Source organism: Otolemur garnettii, unplaced genomic scaffold (genome assembly GCF_000181295.1).
Source record: "Otolemur garnettii isolate 467f Iridium unplaced genomic scaffold, OtoGar3 scaffold00007, whole genome shotgun sequence".
NCBI lineage: Eukaryota > Metazoa > Chordata > Mammalia > Primates > Galagidae > Otolemur > Otolemur garnettii.
This window is the reverse complement of record NW_003852402.1, coordinates 463556-486266: the sequence shown is the minus strand read 5'-3', so window position 1 is coordinate 486266 and position 22711 is coordinate 463556. Positions and strand designations below refer to the sequence as shown.

Here is a 22711-nt window from a genome sequence, read left to right as displayed (position 1 = left end):
CCTACAGCTGGCAGGTCAGGGGACCAGGTCCTGGTGGCTGCTGGCCAGGGCAGCTGGAGGACTATGGTGGATGCAGCTGGCCCAGGACCAACTCCCACCCACAGCCCCTTTTCCATCCCCAGAGGTGGGTGTCGGGGCGGACGGGTAAGAGCCCAAGCCAAGTAAGGAGTGAACAAGGCCTGTAATCTCGCTGTCAGCCTGTCAGTGCCTCGGCGGTCACCCCAGCCCCACCTCCCCCATCACAGCTGAACCCCACAATTAGCTTGGGGCATTGCGCCAACCCTGTGTGCCAGACACCACTCACACATATGCCAACAGGGGTCTCACCCCAGCACCCAGAGTCTAGGGTGAGACAAAGAGCTCAAGGGAGAGACCCCAGACTTGGGGACTGTGTGGGTGAAGGTGGTGCAAATGTACTATGAGGGGCCTGCAGTCTAGGCTGAGGGTAGGCAGTGGGCAGAGGAACCTGGATTTCTCAATGAGGAAATGCTCAGAGCAGGGCAGGATAGAGTAGGAGTGATGCCTGTATGGTGGAGCTGTGTGGGGGCTGCCTGGCCTCCTGCCACTCACCCAGCTTCCTCCTCCAGGTCCACTCAGTTGCTGGCTCAGTCCATGGGGGAGCTGTCAGCAAGGATGCACAGAGTCTGGCCAGAAGCCACTGGAGCCTCCAGGTCTAGATGAGAACTGGAGGAACCTCAAGGAAGTATGGCTGGGCCTATAGGAGCAGGTCTGCCTGGGTCTCCCTGTCTTTCCACCCTCTATTCCAAAATCCTTTTCTGGCTCCTGAGGTCTCTCAGGGTAGTCCCCAAATCAGGTCTGATGCCAAGAGTGGGTGGGGAGGCCAAGGCCCGTAACTTCTCTGTCCTGGGGGAGCAGTTCTGAGGCTAAGGAGGAGGGCGCCCCTGCTGGAGACTCTCCCTCCCACCACCTGCCCCTCTCTCATGTCAGTTTACCCAGCTTATCTTAAAATAGCTTCTCCCACTCACTGGGAAGGAGAGGTGTGGCTCTGGGGCCAAGTGGGTGAGGCGGAGCAGGAGCTCAACTGGGCTCCCTCCTCCCCTTACCGAGAAGCAGCCACCATCTTCCCCAGAGAGCACTGGGTCTTGGCTCCTAGACCTCTTATTTATCCACAAGGCCTCTCTGGTAGATAGGAGAACCCCTGCAAGGCTTAGGCTACACTAATCCCCTCACCATCCCGCCAAGCCACCATACCACCTGAAGTCCTCTGAATCATGTGGCTCAGGCCCCATTCACTCCAAGATGGACCACGCTACCATGTCTGGGCTATCCTCAGACCTGCAGCACTCGCCTAGTTTCTTTCTTTTTTTGAGACAGAGTCTCACTTTGTCGCCCTTGGCAGAGTACCATGACATCACAGCTCACAGCAAGCTCAAACTCTTGGCTTAAGCGATTCTCTTGCCTCAGCCTCCCAAGTAGCTGGGACTACAGGTGCCTACCACAATGTACGGCTCACTTTTTTTTGTTGTTGTAGTTGCCACTGTTGTTTGGCAGGCTCAGGCTGTGTTTGAACCTGCCAGCCCTGGTGTATGTGGCTAGCGCCCTAGGGTGCTGAGCCAGCACTCGTCTAGTTTCAAAGTAAGGACCCAGATAAGGACTGAGCTCAGGTTCCAGGCAAGCAAGTGCCAGTCACAGAATACCTTCTCACCAAGGCCACCCATGCTACCTGAGGTAAAGCCCCCGAGGAACTGCCTCAGCCCTCAGCACCCAGCTTAGGGCCAAGCAAGGCACAGGAGCCTCCTCTGAGCTCTCACAGCCACCTTGCAGAGGAGGCACCACAGGTTCCAGCTTCACCTCCCCCATCTTGGCTTGGCATTCTAGAGCCAAGACCCAGCATCTGGGGGGCCACCTAAAAAGAGTTCAGCCCTGCACAGAGCCCCAGACCAGAATGTCCCAGCCACAGGGTCAGACACCCTGCCTGGTCCCTGGGGGCTGTGCCAAGGGCTGACATCAAGCCTTGCTTTTGCTGAGGAAGGGGCCCAGCAGAACAGCACTGAGCACAGAGATCTGAGCAGAAGCCCACATGGGAACTGTGGCAGCTGTGCCTGAGGGGCCTGTGGTTCCTGCACCCTGAGGTGACCTGATATGCCCTCGGATAGGTTGCTGGGCTGATGGCAGACCTGGGGTCAGAATCCAGGTTGTACTCACAGAGCCTCCCTCTACCACTCCAAGGCCCTGTGCCTAGGCTCATCTGGCAACAGAATGGGGAACTACTGGGTTTCAGAAGCTATGAGGGGGTCTGAGGAAGAGATGGTGCAGGCACTGAGCCTTGCCCTGTCCCCAGAAACCTATGCTCCTGGCTCAAGTTGAGCACTGCCCCTTGCCTGATGAACCAGGACAACAAGCAGCTCAGGTGTGAAATTGGCCAATCCAGGGGGCAGCAGGAGGGGTGCCTGAGCCACAGACGTGAGGCCAGAGAGATGGGAAACAGAACCCCAGCTCCAAGGCCCAGCCTGGGCTTCTCTGCATGACACAGACATGGCTGTGGGGTGGGGCAGACTTGCAGGTAACTTCACCTTTGCCAACCATGGCCACTCTGGCTCCATCCGGGGTCTGAGTCCAATCACTGTCATAGGCTAGTGAATTCCACAGAGTAAGGAAGACTCGTTAGGGTGGGTGCCAGCACCGGGGACAGGATGGCAGGGACCCAGCCAGTCCCTTTACACGCTCTGCTTGAGTAGGAACTTAGGACCACACCTGTGGCTGGGAGAGCCTAGTATGGGGCAGAGTCCTTCCCTGGGCAGCAGAAAGGGGCTGGGGTCTTCACAACCTTAGGGGCAAGGAGAAGCAGGAGCCTGTGTTGGGGGATGTGAAACTACAGAAGGGAAGAAGATAGAGGAACCAGAGAGCCAGGAATGAGGGGGGCAGCGAGGGGCAGCTGCCTCCAAGCTCCTCCCATTACAGCCAGCATCCCCCAGCCAATACAGCCACTGACCCACCCTTCTCAGCTGGTAATTAGTCAGACACCCAGCCCTACCTCACCCATGGCCCCACCCTAAAGGCAAACAGCCACTACCCCCAGGGGAGGGACTTGGCCCAGACAGCCCCCAGTGAGCCTGCACAGAAGGGTGCCCTCACTGGCCAGGACTAGATTCAAGTTTTGATCAGCTCACCACCTTGTCCTACACCCAATTCCAGGGCAGGCTCTGGGTACAGGAGGCCTCAACAGGAAGAGAAACTACTCCCTAATACCTCACAGCTGAGGCAGAGGTCTAGCTGCAGCAGGAGGGATTATATCCTGCTCTGAGGAGGAAAGTCCTCTGATGCCCAGGGCCTGGGCTCCAGAGCAGCCTGGCTGTCTTGGAAAGGGATAACAGTGCACCCCCTGCCTACACCCAACACCCTGGGGGATCATCAACCCCGGCTCCTGGATTCAGGAATGAGATAAGTGGCAGGACAAGTGCCATATGGACCTCTCCCCAGGCTACCAGTCCACCCCAGCACCTTTCAATCCAATCTCTTCTGCTCCACTGGCCTGGGCTGGGGCCAAGCCCCTGGCTTCCCGCACTTGGGTCCCAGGTGCAGCTCTGCCTCCCTGATATGGTCCCCATACAGGCTGCTGAGCACATGGTCTCAGGCGGTTGCCGGCCTGGATTCAGGGGACAAGCCTGATAGTGTCCCAGAAGAGGGACTTATCCCTGGCTTCAGTCTCCCTAGCTGTAGGACAGGCTGACAGACACCACATCTGAGCATCTGACTTGGGGTGGTGTCCTTTAGTTACCTGGTCAGTGAGTCAGTTGGGTTCAGCCCAAGAGAGACCCTAGAGCCCCTCCCCAGTCAGCCAGACTCATCTCCTGACTGCTTAGCTCTCCTCACTCAATAGGCTGAGGGGTGTGTGTGTGTGTGTGTGGGGGAGAGAGAGAGAGAGAGAGAGAGAAAGGAGAGATAGGCCAGACCAGGGTATATCCTTGACCTTGGGTCTGACAGTGGCCTTAGAGGCCCTTGAGGACATGCTGCAGGGCTTCTAGGAGTAAGGGGAGGGGGGCTGATTGGGTCCAGAGCTCCTCCTGTCCAGTGGCCTGTCCAGTAGCCTCTTTTAGAGGGGTTGGGCCCACTCCAGGCTTGGCAGGGCCTGCTGGGGCCAACTCTGGGGCCTCTGCCAACTCAAAGGTGACGCATCCCCTCCCACCCAGCCCCACCCCCAACCGGTCTGAGCAGCCGCTGCCTCAGGAGGTGGTGGAGTTGCCTGGACTTGCCTGTCCCTCCCTCCTGGGGCTCTCAACTCACGGCCCCGGAAGTGGATCCCTCTCCCTCTTCGGACACGGCTGGATAATCCAAAATAATTCCTTCTTGGCAGGCAGCCGGCGGGGGAGGGGGAACTCACATTCCAAACCCTTGTTTTTCTCAATAACTTCCCTCCTTTACTGGGGCAAGGAACCCCTGGCCAGACCTCAGGCCTCGCCCACCCCTCAGCTGGGGGAGGGGCCCTCCAGAGGTGTGGGGGTTGAGGGTGGGGTCCCCAGGGCTCCTGTTTTCTTTGGGAATTTTGGTGATAATCCTAACCTCTTAGAGACCCTCACCTTAGGGTGGAGGTAGGAGAGCCCCCATCCACTGGTTGTTTAGCTCTCTCCCTTTCAGGGCAATTTCTGGGTAGAGTCAGGCCCAGAGCCCCCACTCTGGGCAGCTGTACCCTCCAGCCCTGCAGAGGCTCAACTGTAAAGCCCCTAGACTTGCTGTGCTTCATGGCACAAGAGCCGAAATGAGAAGGAGGCACTCCTCCGCAGTCAGGGGAAGGGCCCCCAGAGCCCTCCAGGCTCTGGAACCTTAGACTGGCTTTGAGGCCCAGCCTCACCCCAGTCCTGATCTCTGCCACAGGCCACAGTGGGCACAGACTTTTACTTTTCCAAAAAGCTGAGGAGACGAGTCAAATGATGTGGCAGGAAGCTCACAGAGGAGGAGCTGAGACTTCCAGACAGGGAAGGCAGGACCCCAAATTCTGCCAAATAGCCTGACCAAGAGGGGCAGAAGGGCCCATCCAGGACAACTTCCTGCAGGAGGAGGCATGTGGAGGTGTCCGGTCCAAGCACTGAGCACCTCCTTGACACCCACCCCCAAGTTCTAAGACTTTTTGGGTTTCAGGGTGCCCACCCAAGTAACACCAATGATCACACAGGACTTCGGAGGAGACCATAAGGCTTCACCAGGACCTGAGTGCTGGTTCCCCACCATCAAGAACATTGCCCCAGGGGGTGTGGGCACTGCTCACATCCGACAGTGTCCGGCCCCCTGAGGAAAGCCTTGGCTAGGCCAGCATCTGTGCTGGCTTAGCCTGAGGCTGGGGACCCCAGAGGTCTTGCACAACGAGGGTCTCGTTGGCTGAAGAAATGTGGGCCATGGGCGAGGAGGGTGGGTCTGGATCGCACGCAACCCCAGAGAGACGCGGCACCCAGCCCTGCCAAGCCGTCTCCCTGACCCCGGTCGCCGCAGACTCGCCAGCTCAAGGGAGGAGCGTGGGGCGGCAGCGGCCCGGCCCAGCCGGACGCGCCGGCAGAGTCCTCCACGGAGCCGCAGCCGCTGCAAGTCCCCAAGACCGGCGCGGCAGGCCGGGGCGGGGCAGCGCCGACGGTGAGGCCCCCACCAGCGCGACGCCCCCACACCCTATCCCCCAAGCTCCGTACCTGCGCGTCCTCGGCCAAGGCTCGATGGCGCCTGGGCCGCAATCGGCGCTGCGCTCCGGCTCGCGCTGCTGCCATGGATACCGGCCTTTGTGTGGCCGAGGAGGGGCCGGAGTGCGCGGGAGCTGCCAGCCCCGCCCCCGACAGGGGAGCGGAGAGGAGGGCGGAGAGGACTATAGCGGGGGAGGAGGACGGGGAGAGGAGGGCCCGGCCGGCATTCCCTGAGTCCCCAACCTCTCCTGGCTCAGTGGCCACCTAGGCGAGTCACAACGCGGATAAACTCGGCCCCAGTTCAGACCCTGGTTCCCAGCAGCAGCGCCCTGCCCACCTCTCTGCTGTCCAAGAGTTACTGGCGCCCACAGAGTACCTCTTGGCTTGGTTGGACACCACCCCAGGAGCACCTTCTCCCCGCCCCCCAACCCCGGCCCCGGCCCCTGGGGTGAGGAAGGGAAGCTCTGGGCTCTTGAGAAAGTTTCTGCAGGCCAGAGGAAAGTCCTCCAGGGTCCCCAAGTTCTGCAACGGACAGGGCACTGGACCCTTGCCCCCAGACTAGGGGCAGACTGGCCACACCTCTGCTGTTTTGGGGGTGTGGGCGGCTGGCTTTTGACTCTTTTCCAGGAGTCTCAGCATCCAAACCTCCTGAAGTTAGAGGGCAACTGACAATGCCCTGATGGCATGTCCCTGGCCCCCAGTAAGTATAGGCCTTTCTGGACCCCAGCAGATCTTCTGCGGAACCATCATTTCCTGGGGTTCCAATTACTAGGTTTGAGCTGGTCCCACTTCTGGCCTCCCAGCCCTCCTCATGCCTTGGTTCTGAGTTGAGAAGTAGGACCATTCCCCAAACTCTAGTCCTCACCCAACAGAGATGTTCCCTCCCTGAGGACCCAACTTCCACCCAGACTTGCCCCCTCCTTGCAGACATGTCCACTTTCTCCTATCCTCACTGTAGGCATCTCCTCTGCTCTCCCCCCACCCTGCCCTGGGACCTGCCCCCCAAGCCTCAAGAACTACCCTAGCCAGACAATGAAGGCATTGCAGAATCTGATCAGTCACTTGTTAGTTCTTCCAACCCACACCTCCTCACTGAGGCCTGAAACACAGCCCTCCAAGCAGAGGATTTCAGTTACTACAGTCTGATAGGGTTGCCTACTTTTATTTAAAAAAAAAAAAGGAAGTAACAGACACTGTGTTACAAAAGGACACTTTAATAAACCAAAAAATGTGGGAAGGCCACTATTCCAGACTGAAAAGGAACCTTTAAATAGAAGGCAGGAAGCTGGAGGGAGAGGAGCTGCCCTTCCTGCCCTTGAAGCAGGCCCCCACTTGCAACTTCATCCCCAGCCCAAATCCTCCCTGGCCCCATCCCAGGCCTGCCCCAGCCCTCTCTTCTTCCCAAGGCTGAGCCCCCCATCCCACAGCAAACACCTCCCCCCACTATGGCCCTTCCTCCCTCTTTACTGCCTGCCCCTGGCCTGGGGGCGGGCAGGACCCAGCCCCAGACACTCCTTACACAGAGCTGACCTGACCCTGGGGCAGCAAGGGGCAATCTGAAGGTTGGAGCCAGCAGGTCCCCATCTACTCTGGGCTGTGACACTCATCCTGCTTCTTTAGCACAGGCCCCGTCAGGCCTTCCCAGGCCCTCAGGAAGAAGCTCCTTTTGGCTTCTGCCCCTCAGCCCTGGAATGCTGCTAGTTGTCCTCCCCTACTCCTACTCCCAATGGTATGGAGGATGCGTCTGCTGTGGGGAATGCCAGCCATGCCTGCCAGAGTCCTCTAGGTAAGATGGGAGTCCAGGGAAACCTGGTTATGCATTCTTGGACCAATAGTGGCCAGGTCAGCCTGCAGCCCTGTCCCTGTAGCTTAGGGACCCAGGCCCCTGCTGCTGCCACTGCAGAAAGCCAGGTGAGGAACCAATAACATAGGAAAGCACATACTACAGTCACTCTGGGGCAGGCTCCTCAGGGTAGAGTCACAATCATGAGCAGCTTCCACCTCTTGCCACGCAGGTCCCAGGGGAGCTCAGGCCCAGCCACCACTGGGTGGGTTTGCTTGCCCTTTTCCAACAACAAGTTAACCACACCCACCCGCCTCCCTCCATCACTCTCCTGGGCCTGTGATGGGGACAGTGACAGGCTGCTCTGGGCCATGGTCAGGGTGGACAAGGCCACGTGTACAAAGTCCCAAGAACAGTGCCTGGCACATATGGACAGCTGGCCCCTCTGTCCAGTACTCAGCCAAACCCTGTGTGAGATGTTGTCAGCAAGCACTGGATTTACCCTGCCTCACTAGAGGTTGTGGTCTAAGGAGGATCAGTGAGAACTAACAAACCCATGACACCTGCCAGAGCCCCACTGAGGAGAGTTCCGTCTATGGACTGGGTGGGAGCTTCAGAAAAAAAGGAAAAGCCCCTCCCCCAGCCCTGGGCAAGCTCACCCCACCAAGGGCCCAGGAATAGGGAGATGGGCAGCACCCTACCCAGGACTTGGAGAGCCCAGTCTCCATGGCCCTCCCAGCAGCTGTCCTGCCAGGCATCCACATGGGCCTGTTCTTTCAGATGAGGAATCTGAGAGTCTGAGTGGCCAACTTTACCCACAGGCATACGGTGGGTGATGCTGTGCTGGTGCCTGGCTGCAGCTCTGGGTCCACACCTGAATGTCTATCCTCCCATAGGCCCTGACAATGCTGTCACCATATGCTGAGTGATGATAGCTCTCTACCTTGCTAGGTTTAATGCTTGGAGGTGTCACACAAGGGGGAGCATATGATCTAGATGCAGCACCTTTTAGGGACTCTCATCTCTCACTAAGGAACTTAGCAGCATCTTGAGACTCCTGGAGCCAGGATCAGGCTGCAGGTGAGTGGATAGAACAAGAGGATCACTAGAGAGCCTGTCCAGACCCAGGGTGGGATCTATGGGGTTGGTGCCAGGTGGGGTGTCTTGGGAGTGGGAATCAAGACAATGCTGTGGACGCTCCAAGGGCCAACAGGGGTGCTGGACCCACATTGCCCCTGCCCACCCCCCACCCCCAACAAACCACAGCCCTGGGCAAGCAGAGGGCCCAGAGGGGCAGCATGGGTGGTAGGCAGAGTCCCTCCCAGTGCAGAGCAGCTTCTCTTCCTCTCATGTCAATGACCACGGGCAAGATATCCCTCCCATCCCTAGAAAAGATGGGCAGTGGACTGTGTGAGGGGCCTTCCTGTCAGCTGCCTCCCTCTGTCCTAGGCCAGCAGCCTGCCCCAGCAGGATACATCAAACACAACATATAAGGCCTGGGCAGATGGGCACCAGGAGGTGGGGGAGTCTCTGCCAACTCATAATCCCCCAGTAGCCAGGGGCCAGGCTATGGTTCCAAATGTCACATTTACTGCTGGGACAATGGTAGTACAGGGAGGGAAACTGGAGCCTGGGCTGAGGGCCAAGGTCTAGGGTCTTGTGCTTGGCCAGGGGCCACCACCACTGGGGGAGGGAGGCTCAGCCAGACCTCAGCCCTGTCCTAGGGAGGGCATAGGACGGCCTGCAGGTCCTTGGGCAGGGAGCGGATGACCATCTCTATGTACAGCTGAGCCTGCTGCAGTGTCGCCTCTTTCACAGGGAGCTGGTGGCTCTGTGCACGCACCTGAGGGGGCAGCAACAGTCAAGACAGGCACACCTCCTGGCCAGGCTGGTGGCTGGGTGGGAAGCATCTCACCAGTTTCTCCCGAAGTTTCAGGACCAGGTCCACGACCTCTACCTCGGACTTGTCCCTCATCCAGCTCTCAATGTTCTGTCAGGGACAAGAGCAGGTCCTCAGTCACTGAGGCCCCTAGCCCTATCCCGGGGCTAGGCCCAGTCCCCTACCTCCAGCCCCCCTCACCGCCTCACAAATAGCCTCAAGGTGCAGTGCCTCTAGCTTCTGGGTCATGTCTCTATGCCGCTGCCGGTACCAGCCATCAAAATGAGGGGACTTGAAAAACTGCCTGTGGGTGTCAAGAGGCAGAGGCTATGGGGCTGACCCTGTAGGCCATGTGGGCATGGACATCCCGCACCTACTGTCCACCTACCTGTAGAGGCCCAGCCAGTCGCCCTTGAGGATGCAGGTGAGCTGGGGCCCTGCATGCTCCAGGCTGCGTAGGAAGTCGTCCTGGCTGAAGGGGCGGATCTGGGGGGGGGTCTGAGACGGGCCAGGGGAGCCAGCACTTGGGGGACACAGCTTCACAAGCATTGCACCTTAGCTAGGTGGGGCCTCAACTCCAGACACACTCTTCACCGTGTCTGAAGACCTCCCAGCCACTACTGCCTAGGGCAGATCCCAGGATGATCTCTCCAAGGGTCCTATCAGATCCCTTCCCTTGGGCTGCTGTTTTGCACACTTTGTGACCTGTGGTGCATGATGGTCTTGGGCCGTAGTGGTGGCTCCTGTACACCTGTAGCCTCTAGTCCCTCTGCTCCATGGGGACACCTGTCCCCAGTCTTCCCTCCTCTGAGATGGGGATGGGAATCTACCCTCCCATGCCCCCCACCTAGAACCCCACCTTCCAGGGTGAGATGCTCTTCTGCAGGGGCATGAGGCTGGCCATGTAGTGCTCCTAGAGGGAAGCAAGAGTGAGCCTGGTGCCACAGCCCCACTGTGCCCCCACCATCCCCTGGGCCCAGGCCTCACCAGGGGGATGATGAAGCTATGTGTGAGCTCCAGAAGGTACCGCCTCAGCAGCACACTCTGTGCATCTGAAGACCGCTTCTTCTGCACACCCTGCAGGGAGGCTGGAGACTGAGCCCAAGGCAGCCTTCACACCACCCAGTACCCCATGTCCCCAGCTTCCGCCCACACTAGGACTGCACCTTGAATAGCCGTTTAAGTAGAGCCTTGTCCCGGTGGAGGTGGGCTGTGTAAGAGGTGTAGAGGCCTGGTGGGAGGACAGAGCACCAGATGCCTTCCCACATTCCCAAGGTCCCACAGATGGGTGAGGAGAGGGTGTACTGCCTGCAGCCTGTTCCCCTGCACCTGCACACCTCACCCACTCCAGCCCCAACCCGAGCAAGACTCTCTGACAAAGAGAAGAGTTCCCCCCACCAAGGACTCAGTTCTGCTGCCAGAGTTCTAGAAGAAGAGGAGCAGTTGGGAAGCCTGGCTATCCTGTCTAGGAACCCTGCCAGTGCAAGACAGCCCCATCCATAGTAGGAGGGGCCTCTAGCCCGAGGGAGCACAGACCTGGCTTGGTGTCAAGGGTCTTCAACCTTGAAGGCTTTTTCAGTTTGACCTGCTTAGGAAGGTCCCCTGCGAGACAGGCCCAATGGCCAGGCCTCAGTACCTGTGGCTCTGCCACACCCACAGGCTGAGCCCTTGCAGACACCCCACACTGCCTGAGCCTTCAGAGGCCCCACCAGCACCTCCTGAGGACCCTCACCTGACATCTTGGGCTCCCCAACCCGGAGGATGTGGGGCCAATGCTGAAGTGTTTTGATAAAGAAAGGGTTTGTGACTCCCAGGACCACATTTGGTCTAGATGAAGAGAGAAAAGAAGAGGCAGAGACAGAGGCCCAGTAAAGGCAGAGAGGGGGCACAGGCAGAGGGGAGGATGGGCACTTACGGGGCTTGTGTGCGTGTTGTGAACTCCTTGAACTCGCTGTCGTGGATGGTAAAGTAGGGACGGAAGTCGCAGCAGAACTTTAGGGGCTGCAGACAGCTGCAGGTGTGGGTGGCAGGGCACAGGTAAGGAAGCAGCTGGGCATATATGATGGCCCAACACCCCGGCCTGGGACTTGGGCAAGGTGGTACCTTGTCAGGGCCAGCACCATCTCTGAGGACACATCGGGCGAGGGTGCCAAGACCACGAGGGGCTCTCCGAGGAGCATAAGCTCCCACAACGTCTGTACATGGGTCAGCACAGGCCGGAAGCACCTGGCACCAGCAGGGGCAGTTGGGGAGGTCAGGTGGGAGTCAGGTGGGATACTAAGGGGAGCCTGTGTATTTGGCCCATTCCCCTCAGTCCACCACCTCCAGCCCTGGCCCTCCAGCACAGGCTATGCTGGGCCCCATTCTGGTGACCACAAGGCCCACAGGAAGATGGTGCTTAGGGCATCTGAAGACACGAGAGTATATCTCAGGCCACTATGGCCACCCCATGCTGATGGTTCATCTGTGCTGTGTCTGGCCTTGGGAGAGGATCCCAAGCCAAGGAAGGGGCCGCCCATCCTGGCAGGGCACTACATCTAGACCCTGCTGTCACCCTGGGCCCTCAGCCTCATGCTTGCAGCCCTGGCTCCTGCTGGGTCCAGCTTGGAGCAAGACTATTGCAAAGCCCAAATTCCCTCAAAGACTTAGCCAGAGAAGCAAAGGAGGACAGCCTCAGGCTTGAATGTCTCCCAACAGCCTTTCCCTGCTACTTGCCTTCCTTCCTCTGAGTACAGACACTTGGGCTTGGTTTTCTCCTCTGCATAATTCTCCCTTGCAGAACTGTCCCAAGGGCTCCTTAATCAGGCAACCCTGCCCTGCACTGGCCACACACATGCATGCATATACCCCACACATGTACACACATGCATGCAACACAAATACATGGTGGACTCCCCCAAAGCAGCAGGCATCATACAGTGCTCACCTGAACAGGTCTAGCTCATAGACACTAGTGAGGACCACTGGGGCTGGCAGCAGGTTCTGAGGGAAAGGAGCAGGGGTCAGGACCTAGACTGAGACTGGTATCCCTCAGGCCCCAAGCAGCATCTCTCAACTGCTCAATGACAGCCCCATGGCCCTTGCTCTATACACCTCCCCTCATAGGTAGAGGGAGCCCCCGTCCTGCACTGAAATATAGCTGTTCCTCACCTGGCTTTGGCCACCTTGTACATGAGGTATCATCCAGCCCCAGAGTGAGCAGGTAGAGCTCACTCCCCTTGCCCTCAGCCCCCACCTAGGCTCCCACCTCCTGGTAATGCATCTCCTGGTCAAGCTGTTGGGGAGGACTGGAGTCAGGCTTGTCCACCCTGGATGGAATGCGCACCTGGGGAGGAAGGGAGCAGCTGCCAGAGGCAGGGGGTATCTCAGTGTACCTGCAGCACTCACTCCCTAGCCACCTGGCCCTCACCTGGATGACAACTCCCATGACAGGTAGGTTCAGGGTCCGTCCAGGCACAGGGGCCGGCCACTGGTCAATCTCATTGCAAACTGTGGACACAAGTGGCCAGCATCAAGAGCCTTCCTCAAGGAGAAACTGCCTGCTAAGCCCAGGGCCGCATATAGATGGTGAGACCACCCTGCCATACTGATGGCCACTCACCAGCTTCCAGGCAGGGCACCAGCTTGTCAAAGTACTCGGGGGCCATCAGGCTCAGCAGTGCCTGGAAGAGTCGGACAAAGGGCAGACGGGACACCAGCACCAGAGACTGCAGGACCACAGAGCTGATCAGAGGATGCCTGGCTCTAGACACCACCCCACCACTTGGGAGCCTAGTGAACCCCTGGAGCTAAGCTGACCTCAATAGGCCAGCGTGTCCCACCAACCCCTCAGAACAGACACTGCTCCAGGCACGGCCCAACTCAGACTGCAGAATTATTAGACAGGGAAACAATGAATGACAGCAGGGTGGGGCTGGACCCAGGGCCTTCAGAGGGAAATACACAGTGGCCAAGATTTTTGGAATGATCTCCCCAGAAGCCAAGCAGCTTCAAGGATGAAACTGTTCTAGCCCTGGTCATTGCTGAAAGCCCACTCCAATCAGCAGTGAGGGGCAGGAATGTCCTGAGCTGAAACAGAAGGGCTTCAGGCACCATGCTGGGCGGGAAGGGCACCAGTCCCCAAGTGGAGCTGTAGGAGGGTAAGACACTCTTGGAGGGGCTCGACGCCTGTGGCTCAAGCAGCTAAAGTGCCAGCCACGTACACCTAAGGTGGCAGGTTTGAATCCAGCCTAGGCCCGCCAAACAACAATGACGGCTGCAACCAAAAAATAGCCGGGCATTGTGGCGGCGCCTGTGATCCCAGCTACTTAGGAGGTGAAGGCCGGAGACTTGTTTGAGCCCAAGAGTTGGAGGTTGCCATGAGCTGTGATGCTACAGAACTCTACCCAGGGGGACAGCTTGAGACTCTGTCTCAAAAACAAACAAACAAACAAACAAAGACACTCTTGGAGGCACAGGACCTCTGCCTGCCTCACAGCAGCACCCCCTGTGTGCCCAGTGGCTCACCTTCTGGAAGTAACCCCTCTTCACAGAGTTGTCTTTCACCTGCCTGAAGTACACGTAGCCAAAGTAGTGTGCTGGCTCCCTCTGGAAGGAGAATAGGGCTAGTGTGGCCCTGCTTTCCTAGGCCACCCTGTGAACCCCTGAGGCAGATGCAAGGGCTGCTGAGGACAGAAGCCTGGAGAACCAGGAAGCTTTGATGGGCCTGCACTCTGGCCACCAAGGTGGAGGCCTCCCTGGGTTAGGTTTATGGGTCCTTAGCTTAAACGTGGCCCACAGCACTGCAGGGAATACCTGCAGTGAGCCTATAGCAGAGGGGCTCAGGTGGTTGGGAGCCCTGAAGGTGCATTAAGCTGCACCCTGTGGACCCACATGGACCCCTAGCCAGATGTGCAATAAGAGCCCAGAAGATCTGGCTGCTCCATTGAGGATGGTGCCTGCAGGACAGGAGGGGCTGCAGCAGTTGGTGATCCTGCCAGGAGGGCCTGGCCAGAGCCTCCCCTGTCACCTGGGACACAAGCCCTTTGAGGGGGCTTCTTACACCAACCTCAACTTGGCAGGGCCCCTGGGGAGCAGCCCAGTGCTCACCTGCAGTGAAACAGGGGCCTCACTGTTGTACTGCCTGTCATCGGCATGCCATGGGCTCCTCTGCCCTCCACACTGACGCATGCGGAAGCTGAACTGAGTGTCCCCGAGGCAGCCTGGGAAGGGGCAGCCCCACCGCGTGTTAGGGCTGGGAGCCTCCCTTGCAGGTACTGCAACTGGGGTCCAGGGGTGAAGTCCCTGCAAAGCTGGTATCTGCTGATATAAATGACCCAGAGGGAAAAGGCCACCCAATGGGCCTACATTTCCCAGTAGGCTCCTGTCCTGATTCCTGCACACCCTACGTAAGGGTTTTGGAATAAACAGCACAGAGAAGCACCTTCAAATTCTCTGTGGGAGACTGGCTCAACCTGCATGAGACAAAGCACCAGACACTAGACAGGCTGCCCAAATACCTGTGCCCCAGGGATAAAAGCATTCAGGTGGACCCTGCTCCTGATGGCCACTATAAAGGGGGGTAAGGGATCAGACTCTCCTGGCCCCTCTCTCCATGTGAATCTGGGGAGCCCAGCTGCCCTCTGTAGTGTTGACATCTAGGTAACTCCGTTAAGTGGGGAGCAGTGGCCGTGATACCCCTGGCCTGGGCCACAGGGGCTGCCAACTGAACCAATGTCCATCCCTGGGAACAGTTGGGGTCACCTACCTGAGTGGGAGTCAGGAAAGGACAGGTAGCATATACTGCTTTTCTGAAACATACAAAACCTGGTGAGGGCAATGCCCTCCTGGGTGACATCCACTCCCAAGAAGGCCAGGACCCACCTCCTTGTCTGTGAGCTGGAAGCCGCTTGGGTATACCAGCTGCAAAGAAAGACAGAGCACCCACTGAGATGGCAGGACTATGCACTCAGGTCAGCTGGGCTGGGGCACAGGGCAGGTACAGAGTCTATCATGCTGCAGCTATGTGCCACTGAGGCTGGCTTATCCCTGGCTCCCTCTTCCCCTGACCAGTCTACCCCTACTACATCATCTCCTTTGGTCCTTAATGTCCAGGCACCAGGCCCTGTGTACTCTCCAGCCAGCCAGAGCCCTCTCTGCCCTGGAACCCTCTCAGCACAGCACACAGGTATCCCGACTCCTTTCTTGACTGTATTAGGGCCTCCTTGCTCCCATCAGCCTGGATACTGCTCCCCATCTCCTCTGAAGGGGCTTCAGAGCCCCTGATGGTCCCTCATACCTGGACTGGTCACAGGGCCTACCTGGCTGGCCTTCCATCTCCATCTTTACCTTCCAGCCCAGAGAATCTTGAGCCATGCTGTTCTTTGGCCTCCTGACCTAGCAACACCCCTGTCCCACAATGGCTGCTTCCTACCAGGCATCCTTACCTCTTGCCAGGCTCATTTGCCCTCACCTCTATGCCAGGGCCTGTGCCCTGGTTGTAGGGCCAGTGAGTGACCAGCCGGACAAGCCCTACATTTCCTGGGAGTGGAAGGTCAGCAAAAGCACAGACCCTAACTACAGGCTCTGACTGCTCTGGAGGAAGCAGCTGGCAGGGCGGGAATATTGGAAGCCCAGGCCCACTGCTCCAACCCATAGGCTTATGGCCAGGCTGGAGCTTCCCAGCCTTTTATTCTCAGTAAGCTGCTATGCCTAGAGCCTGCTGGGGCCCTTTGTGCACTACTTCTCTCCTTAATGTGTCTGCCAAATTTCTAAATTTCTATGCTGAGGTGGGTCTGGCTGAAAGGTGGTTTCTGAGCCATGCCTGGAGGAACACATCCTGCCCTGCTGAGGCTGCACTGCTTTTGGGCTTGTCCAGTCTGGGCTTGCTACTGGACTGTATGGGCAACATCTCTGTGCTGCATGCAGTCTCCTGAAGGCAAAGACCCTGCCCTGTGACTTCCGCCTCCCTGCACCTGACAGGGAACAGACGCTCTGCACAGTCTTTGGGGGCTGTGTGAAGACGTATCTGTATCTAGGAAGCGGAAGTACAGTAGGATATGCAGGCAAGGCTGGAATCCTTAACACAAGGAGAGGGAAGCCAGGTTGGAACTGTCAGCTGGCTCAGGCAGGAGAGGGAGCCAGAAGGGGTGGAAAGTGATCTGTGGGGCTAGACCCACAGGGGTGCCTTGGGATAGCTCTATGAGGGGCTGAGCCTCAAGTGTCTGCACTAAGAGGAGGGCTGAAGAAAGGTGGCTGCCTGGCACCTGGGGCAGGGCCATGACAGGTTCTCTGCTTAAGGTCAGGTGTCTATGCCTGGCCTGGCAGTCATGGGAGTCTGACAGCATCTGGGCAGGCCATGTCAACCTCTGGGCTCTAATGCCATGCCCAGGGCCCCTCTAGAACACCTCTCCAGGGAAATCCACATTCAAAGGCCAGCTCATCCTCTTTGGAAAGTGGCTCTGGGTGTAGCCTAGAGGCTGGGTGCAGCCTAGAGACTAAGCCAGAGGTCAGGCCAACCAGGGTGGGCCACACCATAGTGAGAGTCCAAACGAAGCTGACCCTCAGAGCAAGGAGTTTCAGGTCAGACCATACCCTTCTAGGGTCACATGAGGCTCTGTCTTTTTCCCCTGCACTAGCCTACGCAGGTTGCTGCTCCTATTAACCTGGTCTTCCCTGAATAAATGTGAACTTTTGTTCAGAAAAGGTTGTTTCTTATAAAAAATGTTATTTAGGGCAGTGCCTGTGATTCAAGGAGTAGGGCGCTGGCCCCATATGCTGAGGGTGACAGGTTCAAACACAGCCCTGGCCAAAAAACTGTAAAAAAAAAAAAAACCAACCCCAAAATGTTATTTGTACTAATACATAGTGGTTTTTGTTTTTTAGATGAATAAAATATTTTAAAATGTCCTCAAGTGTTAAAAGTTATTTGACACAAGGTCTCATTCTCACCCACACTGGAGTGCAGTGACATGATTACAATTCTCTGATGCCTACAACTCCTGGGCTGAGGTGATCCTCCTACCTCAGCTTCTTGAGCAGCTGGGTCTATAGGCACACATCACCATGCCTGGCTAATCTCTTCAGTTTTAATTTCTGGTATAATATATTAAACATTAATAGATATAACACATACAAACAAAAGCCTTTTATTTTTTGAGAGAGTCTCACTATATCACCCTATATAGCATCACAGCTCACAGCAACCTCAAACTCTTGGGCTTAAGTGATTCTCCTGCCTCAGCTTCCCAAGTAGCTGGGATGACAGGTGCCCACCATAGCTCCCGGCTGTTTTTTTGTCGCAGTTGTCATTGTTTAGCTGGCCTGGGCTGGGTTTGAACCACCAGTTTCAGTGTATGTGGCCGGCACCCTACCCACTGAGCTATGAGCACTGCCCAAACAAAAGGCTTTTTAGGGGCCTCAATAACAAACTGTAAAGGGGTCTTGAGACTGCACAGAATGGGAACTGCTTCCTGGGAGAGTGTGGGTGCTGCTGTGGAGCTCTTTAGGCATTGCAGCCACTGGTCACCCTAGAGACCTCCAGGGATATTGAGTCAGGATACTGACAGGTGAGTTTTCAAGAGCTGAGATGGCAGAGCCAGGCCCTTTCCTAGGCTTACCTGTGCGTTCTGGTTGCTCCCCATGACCCTGCCTACTTCTCTCTTAGGCTGGAGCCTTTGCCGTGTACAGAGGCTCCAGTGCTCCCATTGCATAGGACCCACCTGACAAGTCCAGTACTAGTGGGTCCTGTAAGGGCTGGGGGTTTTGTGAAGCCTGGAGGATTCTTGTGAGGGCTGGACCACTTACTCTCTGTGTCTCTAGCACAAAGTATGAACTCTTAAAGGGCAAGAGCCTTGTCTTCTGGTTTATTTCCATGTTTCCTATACTGGGTCCTAGTTCTGTGGGGCCTGGCTGATGATAACTGCTCAATACTTGATTTATTGGCTAGGTGCAGTAGCTCATGCCTATAATCTCAGCACTTTGGGAGGCCAAGGTGGAAGGAACACTTGAGGCCAGAAGTTAAGGACCACCCTAGGCAACATAATGAAAGCCTATTTCTACAAAAAAAAAAAAAGAAAGAAAGAAAGAAAGAAAGAAAAATTAGCTGGGCATAATGTCAAGGACTTAGTCAGCTCCCCAAGTAGCTCGGACTACAAGTGTCCACCACAATGCCCCGGTATTTTTTCTGTTGCAATTTGGCTGGGTTTGAACCCGCCATCCTCGGTATATGGGGCTGGTGCCCTACCCAATGAGCCACAGGCACCTCCCAAAGAAAACTTTCTAATTTTATTTTATTTTTAAGGCAGAATCTCACTCTGTTGCCCTGGGTATGCTGCTGCAGCATCATCATAGCTCACAGCAACCTCAAACTCTAGGGCTCAAGCGATCCTCTTGCCTCACACCAGGATACCCACCTAGTTTTATCTATTTTTGGTAGAGATGAGGTCTTACTCTGGCTCAGGCTGGTCTTGAAATCCTGAGCTGAAGCAATCCTTGAATGATTAAGTTTTAGAAAACTATACATGAGAATGCCTTAAGGAATCAGAACATCTTGACTTCTCTGGGTTTTGTTTGTTTTGAGACAGAGCCTCAAGCTATTGCCCTGAGTAGAGTGCTGTGATATCACAGCTCACAGCAATCTCCAACTCCCGGGCTCAAGCAATTCTCTTGCCTCCGCCTCCCAAGTAGCTGGGACTACAGGCGCCTGCCACAACGCCTGGCTATTTTTTGGTTGCAGCTGTCATTGTCGTTTTGGCAGGCCTGGCTGGATTTGAACCTGCCAGCTTAGGTGTATGTGGCTGGCACCTTAGCTGCTTGAGCCACAGGCGCCGAGCCAAAGTTTGCTTGTTTTCTGAGACAGGGTCTTACTCTGTTGCCCAGGTTGGAGTGTGGTGGTGTGATCATAGCTGAGAGAAGCCTCAATCTCCTAGCCTCAAGCAATTCTGTCTTGTTATCCCAAAGTGCTAAGATTACAGGTATGTTCCTAGCTCTCTTGTGATTTTATGAGGAACATTTTGGGAATAGTACTAAAGTAAGAAAGTGGGCTCTGTGACCTTGGGCAAATCACTTTGCCTCTCTGTACTCAGCCCCTCCACTCAAGTGGTGCTGTTTGCAGCAGTGTACCTGGTAAGGATGGTGTGTAGTGGGATGAGCCTGCCCCGAGAGGGCTGGGCACAGTGCCAGGAGTCCTCAATAAGAATTACTTTTCTGGGGCAGTGCCTGTGGTTCGTGGTTCAAAGGAGTAGGGAGCCAGCCCCATATGCCGGAAGTGGCAGGTTCAAACCCAGCCCCGGCCAAAAAAAAAAATAATTACTTTTCTGGGTGGCGCCTGTGGCTCAGTGGATAGGGCGCTGGCCCCATATACCAAGGGTGGTAGGTTCAAACCCAGCCCCGGCCAAATTGCAACAAAAAATATAGCCGGGCATTGTAGTGGGTGAGGCTGTATAGCCTAAGCCCAGGAGTTGGAAGTTGCTGTGAGCTGTGTGACGCCATGGCACTCTACTGAGGGTGATAAAGTGAGACTTTGTCTCTACAAAAAAAAAAAAGAATTATACTTTTTCTGTTTAGAAGACCTTAGACTTCTCACAGCCTTCCTGGGTTGAGTGGGGCCTTAGAAAGCATCTTTTTTTTTTTTTTTTTTAGACAGAGCCTCAAGCTGTTGCCCTGGGTAGGGTGCTCTGGCATCACAGCTCATAGCCACCTCCAACTCCTGGGCTTAAGCAATTCTCTTGCCTCAGCTTCCCAAGTAGCTGGGACCACAGGTGCCCTCCACAACGCCTGGCTATTTTTTGGTTGTAGTTATTGTTGTTTGGCAGGCCCGGGTTGGATTCGAACCTGCCAGCTCCAGTGTATGTGGCTGGCGCTGAGCCTGCACTAGCTTTCTTTTTTTTCTTTAGAGACAGAGTCTCACTTTGTTGCCCTTGGTAGAGTGCCATGGCATCACAGCTCACAGCAACCTCCAGCTCTTGGGCTTAAGCGATTCTCTTGCCTCAGCCTCCCATGTAGCTGGGACTACAGGTGCCTGCCACAACACCCAGCTATTTTTTGTTGCAATTTGGCTGAGGCAGGGTTTGAACCCGCCACCCTTAGTATATGGAGCTGGTACCTACTCACTGAGCCACAGGCGCCGCCCTACACTAGCATTCTTGATGATAACTCTTCAGCCTCATCTTGCCACCTGCAGTTATGAGAGACTCTTGACAATGCAGCCCTCCTCCCAGCCCCCTCTACTTGCAGGTCAGCTCCCTGACCTGTGTCATGGCCTTTCAAGGCATAGAGAAGGGCTCCTTGAGTCTGCGGCATTTTCACATACACTTGGAGGAAGAGAAGCTGCCTGTGTGGGTGGAGGGTTGCAGGCAGTAGGAAAACCACATACAAGGCTCCAGGCCAGGCCAAGCTGGGCACATCTGGTGTGAACAGATTCCTAAGGGCACGAATGCCAGAAGACAGGGTAGAGGGGCCAAGCAGGGGGCCTTGGAGTCTGGATCTGATTCTAGGTGAACAAGGAGAAACTGCAGGATTTTAAGGAGGAGAAGCACAAAGGATGAACTCTGGGGTGCAATTAGTTAGGTGGTAACACTGGTGATGGCAGCAAAGACAAAGGATCTGAGATCTCTGTTGCAAGAGGAGCTGTCAGCCTTGCCCAGGGATGGGATGGAGAGGGGAGGAGTCAAGGGGACCCAAAGGTCTCTGGTCAGAGCACCCAGCAATCGAAGGGATGGAGGTGGGGTGGGAATGTGACGAATACCTATTAGGAAAAATCAAGGCCAGCCGGGTGGCTCACGCCTGTAATCTTAGCGTTTTGAAAGGCACAGGCCGGAAAATCGCTGAGGCCCAGAGTGAACTCTGACCGTTATTACTGCACTCCAGGCTGGGCGACAGGGCAAGACCCTGTCTTTAAAAAAAAAAAAAGAGAGAGAGAGAGAGAGGAATAGAGTACCACTCTGGTTATGTAAAGTGCAAAGACCCTGTCTCCTCTTTCCAGTGTAAAGACAAACAGGCGCAGCACTCCCTCTCCCGCCGGGGCACTTTCTCGGGCGCAGGGCAGGGCCCGGGCAGGTGGCGCCGTGTTCATGGGCAGGCTTGGGGGGCGACCTGCGCTGAGGGCGCGAGAGGTGGTGGCGCCGGTGGCCGCGGCGGGCGGCCCTCCCGCTCTCCCGCCCGCTCACCTCCAGAGCCTGGCCCAGCTCCAGGTCGAAGGTGACCACGCACACGCACTCCAACCAGGCGGAGAAGCGCGTCCAGGCCGCCGCCGGCGCCCCCGCCGTGCGACCCGAGGTCTTCGGCCCGGCCGCACCCAGGCAGCCGCGAGCCCTGCGAGACTCCAGACCAGGCGGCTCGTCCATGGCGGTGGATCCCCAAGGCCTGCTTGGTTGCCGAGGGAACGCGGGCAGGGAGCGGGACCGCGCACGGGAGCAATCGAACTGCCGCCACTGCTGCGCGCGCACCCTGAGGGTGGCGAAGCGCGGCCGAGAGCATCAGCTAGGAGGATCCGTACAGGCTAGAGCGGCGCAAAGTCCGCGGGGGAGGACTTCCGGGAGAGAGTCCCACAAGGAGGACTTCCGGGAGGGGGCGCAGGCGCCCGTGGCCAGGCGGTATAGGATGCTGGAAAACCTTGGTGCTCAGGGCTCGGGGCCTTCAGGGGCGCGCTAACAGGGCTGCAGGATTGGGGTTAGTTTCCCGTCCAACCGAGCAGCGGCGTCTCTGATGGCGTTTTCATAACCGAATTTAATCTTCGTGGCGCCCATTCCACTATGTCAGTTGCTCCTGGGGTTACCTCGCGGCCCGGATTTTGGGGTCGGCTGCAGACGTGTTCACACACTTGTGGCGGCGCTCAGAAATACCTATCTGGGCTCGGCGCCGGTAGCTCAGTGAGTAGGGCGCCAGCTACATACCCCGAGGCTGGTGAGTTCGAGCCCACCGGGCTTGCTAAACAAGAATGACAACCACAACAAAAAGAAATGCTGATCCTCTTGCGCAGTCTCGTTTTTTTTTCCCCGCGCGGGGCACCTGCGGCAGGCTCCTCCCAGCACTGGGCAGGTCGGCTGAGGCCTAGCCCGGTCCGGTCTTGTGCTAGGGAGAGCTGAGGGGCAGTGAGTAGGAATTCTTACACATTTACCGGCCCTGCATCCATACGGACGTTTTGGACAACTGCAGACGTCATTTACAATGATGGTCCATAAGTTCGTAAGATTATAGTTCTGTATTTTTGCTGTATGATTTTTATGTTTAGGTACACAAATATTCATCGTTGTGTTACAGTTGCCTTGTCTTCCGCATAGTCACAGTCTGTACAGGTGTGTAGCACAGGAGCAATAGGCAGTACTATGTAGCCTAGGCGTGCAATTGACTGTAGTTTTGTGTAAGTACACTCTGACTTCGCATGACTCAGAACATATTCCGTCTTTAAGCCATGCATGACTGCTGTATTTTTTTTTTTTTTTTTTT

The 22711-nt window shown here is 56.5% G+C and overlaps 2 protein-coding genes across 11 annotated transcripts in view; both read right to left on the bottom strand.

Annotated features, from left to right (window-relative positions):
• Positions 1 to 5716, bottom strand: part of PLXNB2 (plexin B2) — a 30712-nt gene extending 24996 nt beyond the window's left edge. For all 4 annotated transcript variants that reach the window (XM_023509330.1, XM_012801151.2, XM_023509336.1 and 1 more), the window contains exon 1: positions 5637 to 5716. The gene's annotated coding sequence lies outside the window, so the exon portion shown is untranslated. The remainder of the gene's footprint in view (positions 1 to 5636) is intronic.
• A 1102-nt stretch (positions 5717 to 6818) lies between these two features.
• On the bottom strand, positions 6819 to 21756 carry DENND6B (DENN domain containing 6B). 7 transcript variants are annotated; one of them, XM_003783413.3, is made up of 20 exons: positions 21433 to 21700; positions 15149 to 15187; positions 15033 to 15075; positions 14375 to 14487; positions 13793 to 13873; positions 12888 to 12993; positions 12696 to 12775; positions 12534 to 12611; positions 12213 to 12268; positions 11390 to 11512; positions 11202 to 11297; positions 11019 to 11113; positions 10823 to 10888; positions 10453 to 10517; positions 10274 to 10363; positions 10146 to 10199; positions 9675 to 9784; positions 9488 to 9590; positions 9323 to 9397; positions 8976 to 9250 (listed from the first exon to the last, which is right to left on the bottom strand). In XM_003783413.3, the coding sequence occupies exons 1-20, from the start codon at positions 21607 to 21609 to the stop codon at positions 9128 to 9130; spliced, it is 1773 nt and encodes a 590-aa protein (XP_003783461.1). In that variant the 5' UTR covers positions 21610 to 21700; the 3' UTR covers positions 8976 to 9127. The 7 variants fall into 7 exon arrangements, 6 of the variants coding, with proteins under 6 accessions (XP_023365162.1, XP_003783461.1, XP_023365164.1 ...); XM_023509394.1 differs by lacking the exon at positions 15033 to 15075 and adding an exon at positions 6819 to 8792 and having other exon boundaries at positions 9116 to 9250; positions 12534 to 12775; positions 21433 to 21756; XM_023509396.1 differs by lacking the exon at positions 15033 to 15075 and having other exon boundaries at positions 21433 to 21756.
• Positions 21757 to 22711: the final 955 nt, after the last annotated feature.